The sequence below is a fragment of the Musca domestica genome, unplaced genomic scaffold (assembly GCF_030504385.1).
Source record: "Musca domestica strain aabys unplaced genomic scaffold, Musca_domestica.polishedcontigs.V.1.1 42, whole genome shotgun sequence".
Taxonomy (NCBI): domain Eukaryota; kingdom Metazoa; phylum Arthropoda; class Insecta; order Diptera; family Muscidae; genus Musca; species Musca domestica.
Window position 1 is genome coordinate 8,342,560 of NW_026712329.1, and position 9,010 is coordinate 8,351,569.

The window sequence follows — 9,010 nt, forward strand, 5'->3', positions numbered from 1 at the left end:
TGCCACTTCTGAGAGATTATAGGCCTTTGGGAAATATTGGTTCCAGATCTAGGAAGACCATTTACGTGCAACATCTTCCAATAAATTGGAAATGAGCAAATTAGTTAAAGTTGCTATTATTCGATTAATTGGAGAACGAAACCTGATGGTTTTCTTTTATTTTTGTCACAATATCTTGTGGAATTCTTTCGAGTATCTCGCGTATATAAACTGTATCGTTTATTATAGTGTTGTAGGGTATTCAACGGTCGACCCCGCTCGACTGTAGCCTTTGCTTACTTGTTTTACTTGTTTTCTTTAATTTTATTGAATGAAAGCAAAAAATGTCGGAAATAGCATCAACAAGTAAAAAAGCAGTAAGTTCGGCCGGGCCGAACTTTGAATATCCTCCACCATTTGGAACAAATTAGGACATTTTCAAAAAATAAAATACATTAAAAATTCTCGGAAGGTGCCGATATATAGGGGGGGATAAACGATATTGTGGACCTATATAGACAAATCTATGTCATGGACCTATATAGAGAAATTCCTGTCGGGGGAACCCCCACAAAGAACCCCTTGTGTAACATTTCATACAATTCCATTGAAACATGTGGCTAAAATCATCAAAATACTGGATATCGGGGGTACCGTTATATGAGGGCTATACGATATCGTGAACCGATATAGCCCATCTTCGAACTTGACCTGCCTGCAGACAAGAGAGTGATCTGGGCAAAATTTTAACTTTCTATCTTAATTGGTTTAGCCTGTTGCGTGATTACAACAGACGGACGGACAGGGCTAAATCGACTTAGTATTTTACCCTGATCAAGAATATATATACTTTGTTGGGTCTAAAATGATTATTTCGATGAGTTACAAACGGAATGAAGAACTTAATATACCCTCCATACTATGTATGGTGGAGGGTAGAAAGAGAATTGTCTATATAGGTCCACGATATCTAACAAGGATTTCTTTGTGAGTACTTTACCCCTAGACATAGATTTGTAGGTCCTAATTCGTTCCAAATGGTGGAGGGTATTCAAAGTTCGGCCCGGCTGAACTTACTGCTTTTTTACTTGTTCAATTTTAGCCGAATGGAGTATTGCGATATATTCAGCTTACGAGCCATTTTTCGGCCCCTGCGACGCGGTTTTCGATCAAATCGCTTCTTTACTTTTCGAAACATTTCTGCTGAGGTTGCTGTTTCCTTCCGTCTACTTCCTTGACGTCGACCCATGCTACCAGTATCACGGTAACGGTAGATGGTACGAGACACAAAATATTTATTCACAATTAAATGCTGGAGCCAATGAATGCGTGAAGTGAGTACCTGCTTCCTTGTAAGAATCTCTCATGGTGAATATTTATAATCGGGTTGACCAATTAATTTTCCAAAATTTATTATCATCAACTTCTACAACTTAGAATACATACTTAAACATACTTGCTATTGACAGAGAGGTACATGCACAACATTACAAAATATAATTTAAAATTATATGTTTAAAATTAGGAAAAAATAAACTTAAAAATAGAGGGCTTAAGACTAGAACTGCTTTTAAAGACGAAGTCACATATGAGAAGAGAGGAGAGGGGCATTCATGATTATCGTCAATATGAAATGACGTTTTTAAATTAATATCAACTATTCACTATGAACTAAAACAAGGAGCAATAAAATCTGCCACCTATTGGGATGGATTTTGATAGCTGTAGTACATAGTCGAGGGATTCAAATGACTGCGATTAATTTTCATTGATTTTGCGGAAGGTTCACCCCAGCTAACATTCATTGAGGGTATGGGTGTTGGAGCAGCATTTGGTACACTCGGATATTGTTGACCATGTTGAGGATTACGAGACCAAGCCTGAGCGGACATTTCTAAATCTTGTTTAATCGATTGTAGGACCATATCCAAATTGTAGGACGATGCTGATGTATTCAGGGACGAGCATGAGGAGTTTTGACTACTGCTACTCGGCGAACTTTCGGATAAATGATCGAGTATTTCATTTATATCAGGTGTAAATGATGGCTGTGGAATTTGGGGTGTGCTTATTACGTTTGGTGGCAGAGGTTGCATTTCTTTGCTCTTTGAAGTCGGCAGGGAGGCATTGTTGGCAGGGAATGCAGTACTGTATGAGCGTTTTTCAGCCTGTTGCAAATTGGGATCTTGAGAATAGGACATTAGACGTTGTACAATACCCTTGTGTTCATTCTGCTCGCTATGGGGTTGAGATGTTTTGGCAGCACTCTTTGTTTCCTGGGGTCCTTGAATATCCTTTTTGTGTTTCATGCGACGATTTTGAAACCAGATTTTCACTTGTCTCTCACACAAGGATAAACGCTGGGCTATCTCAATACGTCTCGTACGATAGAGATACATGTTGCGCTTAAATTCACTTTCCAATTGCACCAGTTGGGAGCTGGTAAAGGCTGTACGCGATCGCTTTATTTTGGTACGTGGCGGTTCCGATTGTGGTATACTTTCATCCGAAGATACACGTTGCATTTCTACATCATTTGAGAGGCTATTGCTGCTGGCATACGATTGGTCCATGGCAGTTGGATAGATCTGTTGATTGTGTGGATACATCACCTGCAAAAGAGAGGGGAAATTACCATGAGCAAATTTGAATCCATTTGCTGAGTGCGTCCAAAACTACTTACATTATTGTAGCCAACAACTGGTGTTGGATAAACTCCTGTTGTCACTTTGGATGATTGATGCATGGGATAGTAATGCATTACAGACGACATTTCGTTTGTTTTGTATATTTTTCTCTTGTTCTCGTGTTCTTTGCTGGTGATGTTTTTTCTAGGACTGTGAAACGTTGACTGATGTCCTGCCATTACTAAGTCTAATATTTATATACAACAATATTCGTGGCAACTTCTACTACCTGCTACAGCACTCATTTGCAAAATTTGCCTAAACTCGCGGTGCAATAAATCCTTTTGGTGACGCTATGTCCGCCAGCGGCATCAGCAGCCATCATCGTAACAGCGTATACATTTCAGCTAAATAATCGACAGGTAGCAAACGAAATGTCCAGTGTCTTTCGAAGATTTTTATTCCGATAGCCATTTGTGAAAATATCTATTTCAACGAATTTGCAGTAAGAAGAAATGGGAAAATGCATGAAAAATAAAATTTACATAAAATAATTTTAAGTATAATTAGCTTTTATAATTAGTTGTTAGTATAATATCAAGGAATTTTCATGGATAAAATAAATGCTGAAAGGATCAAGATTTATTAAATAAAAAATCTATGTTCAATATATAAGTTTTAATCAAATATGTGCAGTAAAATTTACGAGGTGATTCTTTGTTTTTGTTGATATTAGATAAAAAAATTGAACCATGATTTGCATAAACTGAATACTCCCCTTTACACCATTGTAAATGTGGATAAGGGCTCAAAATATCTGTACAGGGTGAGATAAAAAACTGCAACAAAGTCAAACGTCACAATTCTTACATTTTTTTTTAATTTTATTGAATGAAATCCAAAAAATGTCGGAAATAGCATCAAATTTTAGAATAAGTGTAGATTTGTTTGAATTGGTCATTGGCACGAATTATGGCCTTCAAACGGCCAATGAAACCGTCACATGCTGCCCGAATGTTGCTCTGCGGTATTTTGGCCCTTTTCCCAGCGAAGCGCTTACTTGATTCTGATGCTATGGCGGCCCAGACCATCACCATGGCCGGCGCTTGAGTTCTGGTGGCCAACAGAAGGTTCACATTTTCAGCTGACCTCTTTGGCAAGTACAAACTGCTGGACAATGAATGTTTTCTCATCGGAGAAAAACAAATTCGGCAGTTCACAACTTTCGGCCAAGCGAAGCAACTCTTTAGCTCTTTTGAGTCTAGTTTCTTTCCGTTGCGGTGTAAGTTCTTGCACTTTTTGGAATTTCAATGGCTTTATCCCGAGCTCAATTTTCAATATTTGCCGAATGGAATATTGCGATATGATCAGCTCACGAGCCATTTATGGGCCACTGCGACGCGGGTTTCGATCAAGTCGCTTCTTTACTTTTCGAACCATTTCTGCCGATGTTGCTATTTTATTCCGTCCACTTCCTTGACGTCGGGCTACGCTATCAGTATCACGGTAACTAGCGATGGTACGAGACACAAAAGATTTATTCACATTTAAATGATGGAGTGCTAACGATAGCCACTTGTGGTTTTCCAGCCAATTATGAACAAATCACGCTATCAAACCTGAAATCCATTACGAATAACATTTTCCTCGAAAATGGAATAATTTAAACATCTGTCGGATGAGTGGCTCAGAAATGACAGTAGTCTGAAGTTGGTTGCAGTTTTTTCATCTCACTCTGTACATCACACACAGCTCAGAAATACCTTTGCTAAATTTTATCGATATCGGTTCAGTTTTACATGTAGCTCCCATATGTATCTTCGATCGATTTGCCTTTTATTTTGCACCAAACGTGTAATATTAGCCAAAATGGAATGTGATTTGGTACTTACGACCAAATTGAGTCTAGAAATAGGTATGTCAAATTTGGTGAATATCAGTTCAGATATAGCTATACATTGTTCATCCGATTTGTTATACTTGTTGTCCACAGCCGTAATATGTACTGCGTAACGACGTTGTCCGGCGAAATATATGAAATACAGCTCAGAAATATCTTTGCCAAATTTTATCAAGATCGGTTCAGATTTGGATATAGCTCCCATATATATTGTTCATCCGATTTGTTATTTTTGTCCTCAGCAGCCGTAATATGCACTCTGGGACAACAATATTTGGGGAAATATATCAAATACAGCTCAGAAATATATTTGCTAAATTTTATCGAGGTCGGTTCAGATTTGGATATAGCACCCATATATATCTTTATCCGAATTCAAGGTAATTGTGCACCAATACAAGCCCGATTTGAAAAGTCACAAATGCCTCGGCTTTTTTTTTTTAAATTGTCACTTAATGCTCAGAATACTGAAACAAACGTGGACTTACGTATCGTGAACATATATAATTCATGGTGTCCCAGACGAATATCTTAAAAATTTACAAGGGCAATGATCATCAAAAATCCACTAATATAAAGTGTGCCACTTTTAATTAACATCCCTCATCAATGTCAAGCATCAACCCTTTCAACACTAGACAAGATATTATTCCACTCAAAATCTGCCATAACAAATGTAAATTCATCCTCAACTCCTCCTTGCATTTTCCAAGCCCTTTGTTCTTAGCATTTGACTTTTCTATTATGGTCTAAATACAAGAGAGCTGAAAACAAAACAAACTAAGAAACAAAACAGTTCCCTAGAACAACGAAAATCCGTGTTAGCGCCAGTCATAAACGTTATGAGAATAAGGCAGCAACAACTATGATGACGACCAATCGACGAAGATTTTTAACATGCCGAGATATAAGGTTCATAGGCGCCTTAGATGCAGAAGACGAAGAAGAAGAACTAAAATCTTTGGGTTCAGAGAGCATAAGCACAAAATAACAACAAGATTTGAACAATGAAACTATGTAAACAATACCATAAACTGTGAAATTGTGCGCAGAAACAACCTTAAGAAAATATCCTTTTTTCGCGGCTTTAGAGGATCTTGTCTTGTTAGTGTAGAAAATATTTTCGTGGGTTTTTGGTTAGTGGGTCGGTAATATTAGAGTGGGTCGTGCAAAATGTTTTTCCATGGTAAGTAAAGTAGATTTTTATGTGACTTTTAGGACAGAATACAAAGAAAACTTAAAACCAGTAAGGGGAGGACACACTTCGGGTGGGACGAATTGTTGATACCCTTTCAAACTATTAATATTTAGCTCAATCAAATAAACTATGATTGAAGTCGGATGGAAGTGAAATTTGGAAACCATGTCTTAATCTGAATCAATTTCCATCCAATTTTACATCCGCATTTTCTGGCAATATTTGATCAGTCGAACCCATTATCATTGCTATAAAGTCCACAGTATTATTTCGGGTCGAGACATTTTTTAACATTTAGAAATTCAGAAATGTAGTGAGCATATAATTTCGTCTTGGAAAAATTTTATTTTCAATTCGGATGAAATATATGCATGGGTGTTATACCTTTATTTGAACCAAATTTGACACACACGTTTCTAGTGTCAATGCGGTCTTATGTGGAAGATATTTCAGTTATAAATAATATTTCACTTATAATAAACTTGAAATCGAATATCATTGTTATAGCCTACATAAAAAGGCGGGGTTATAGCCATATTTTAACCTATTTTGACCAAATTTGGCACTTATGCTTCTACGCTGAATGCGGTCTATTCAGTTGGACATATATTTCCCATTTGGTCCACAATATAATTGAAATTGGACTGAGATATATGTAGAAAATTTTTAAAAGTGTAACCCAGCACTACAGTGTGACGTATACAAATTGACAGAGCTAACCAAGAAGTAAGGAAGGGGCCACCATATTTTCGGAGAGATCACCCGATCCACATCAGTTCTCTAGTTGTTATTTTTCTAAGATGTATCTTATCGGAAAAGGATGATAAGGGTCCACATTTAAGTATAGCATCCATATAAACTTAGTTCCTGATTTTCGAAATTTCAAAGATATTGGTCTAAATTCCCAACCAAATCAGCTGGAATTTCATATTTCTTGTGCTTATTGAGCCCAAAATCCTCCATGTAGGCCCACTTTTTGGTACATTATGTATGGAAAGATACCTCAGAGGTATTGGCCCGAATTTCCAACCAAATCAGTTGCAATATGACCTTTTGGTTTCGCAGTGTATAGCTAACTTCACAAAACAAAAAATCGAGTAAAAAGGGCTTAAAGTTCGGCAGGAACAAACTTTATATACCCTCCTAACAGCAACATTTTTAATAATATTTATAAGTAGATTACGACGTTTTTTCGACCCATTCTAATGTGTCTCTCCACCAGCAAGGACATTGACACACAAGCAGACACAAAACATCAGTATCACTTTCAATTTTTACTTACACAAATGCGATTTTGTGGTGTCTGTCGAAAACTCAGTTTCCTGCTGAAACAGGTGCCAACATTTTGCAACGACCATGATCGCCACTCAGTTCTGCATGGAACATAGGGATTATGGCCATTATTTGTGGCAACTAAAATGTGTCTGTCAAAATAGACAAAAAACAGTGGACATGAAATGCACACAGTTTCCAGAGGAAGAGATGGCATAACATGATGACTAGACAACTGTGAACAGTGACTGGTCGAAGACGACGACGACCTCAGCGCCGATCGAACAATACGCTGCATTGGAACATACGCACATATTGGCCAGGACGGCTAGACTTGAAAAAGTATCGATGAATTTAAGGAATTTTCTTCGATGTCGAGAATAAAATGTTGTCGACAGGGGCTGGTCAGCTGTCTTCGATCGTTGCCAGTCGGTCGCTTTACGCTTCATTTCTTCTCAAGACAACGACGAACAGTATTTCAAGCAGTGGAGACCATTGGAAACCTTGTCTCATGTAAAATTAAGATAAGATTTATTGTATGTATTAAATAGATCATCTGAATAGAATATGTGGAATTAATAACAAACTGTAATGAATATGTGGCTAGACGGAACCGAAAAGGCATTGACTTGATATGGGAATCAGTGATGGCGAGCAGAAGTATATCAAAATGGAGAGTGCTGAGAAATGGTTCTACAGACAAGCTGAGAATAGAGTCTAAATTTATAAGAATTGACAAGGAATATTAAACAGACAGGATAAGAAGGGAGTGTAGAATCGGAGATATGAGTCAATAAATGCAGGAACTGATAGGATAATCTGTACATAGAGGAGGTGATGAAATAGTCATCGTATACAATCAAGTAGTGAAGGAAGACTAAATAGACGAACTGAAAAGTCTTCTATATACAGACTAGCTGAAAAGGAAATCTATATACATAAGCTCTATATAAGTAAGCTAAAAATGTATATACCCGAGTAAAAATTTGTTCATTTTCATTAGGGAGTGAAAAGGGCTCGCGAGAGGGTGCGCGTAAGAAAATACAGTAACAGTCAAATCGCTCGAAATAGAGTGAAAGTTTTCTCTAGGAGTAAAATCGAGTCAAAATTTTTGTTTAATGGTTTGCGGGCCCGTGTGTGTAAGAGCAAATTGGCTGTGAAATCAAATAAGAGAAAAGCAACAGAAGCATGGGGTCGGTATATTTTGGCAAAAAAACAACAAGAGCAACAACACCATCATATGCTTTCTTGGTATAATTTGGCGTCTTGGATCAATTGAGAAGGGAAGATACAGACGACCTCAATAAAGTTATACACAGACGGATTGATAATCTATACATGGACAAAAGTTATAAAATAAATATATGGACTAACAAAGAAGAGCGTATTTTAAATGGGAAGAAGAACTAACGTTTACAGATGATCCGAGAACAGTCCCTATTTATGGATAAGTTGAGAAGACAGTTTATATGAAGGAGCTTGGAAGACACGGTTTATATAGATGTGGAAAAGGAAGACTATTTATAGACGAACTATGTTAAAATTTTAAAAATACCGAATATAGCCGTTATATTGGGGTGAATACGACGTGGACATACATAGGCAATGTTTGCCATAAGCCATTACCATATTCAAATTCGAAACTTGAAATAAACGGTGAATAATGTAGCTAAAATCATCAAAATATCGTATATAAGGAGGTGCCTTTAATTGGAGCTGTGCGAAGACCTGGACCAGCATAGACAAATTTCTGTCACAGGCTGTAGCATCCATTACGAACTTCAAATACCACATCTCAAACAATTTCGGTGGATATTGTACCTAAAATCGTCAAAATACCGAATATAGGGAGGTACTGATATATGGGGCCTATACGAAGACCTGGACCGCACAGACAATTTTCTGTCACAGACTGTAGTTCCCATAACGAACTTCAAACACCAATTTTGAAACAATTCCGGTGAATAATGTCGCTAAAATCGTCAAAATACCGAATATAGGGAGGTACCGTTTTATGGGGGCTATATGAAGACG

The 9,010-nt window shown here is 37.4% G+C and overlaps 1 protein-coding gene across 1 annotated transcript; it reads right to left on the reverse strand.

Moving 5' to 3' along the window:
• Positions 1–1,374: 1,374 nt before the first annotated feature.
• LOC131804331 (protein zerknuellt 1-like) lies at positions 1,375–2,823 on the reverse strand. The gene is made up of 2 exons (XM_059127073.1): positions 2,663–2,823; positions 1,375–2,591 (listed from the first exon to the last, which is right to left on the reverse strand). Exons 1-2 carry the CDS (start codon positions 2,750–2,752, stop codon positions 1,680–1,682), a joined length of 1,002 nt encoding a protein of 333 aa, XP_058983056.1. The 5' UTR covers positions 2,753–2,823; the 3' UTR covers positions 1,375–1,679.
• Between the last annotated feature and the right edge of the window lie 6,187 nt (positions 2,824–9,010).

Coding starts and splice junctions, on each gene's coding strand:
- LOC131804331 (XM_059127073.1), bottom strand. CDS start 2,752: ATGTCGTCTGTAATGCATTACTATCCCATGCATCAATCATCCAAAGTG. Junction 2,592..2,662: donor CAGTTGTTGGCTACAATAAT/GTAAGTAGTTTT, acceptor TCTCTTTTGCAG/GTGATGTATCCACACAATCA.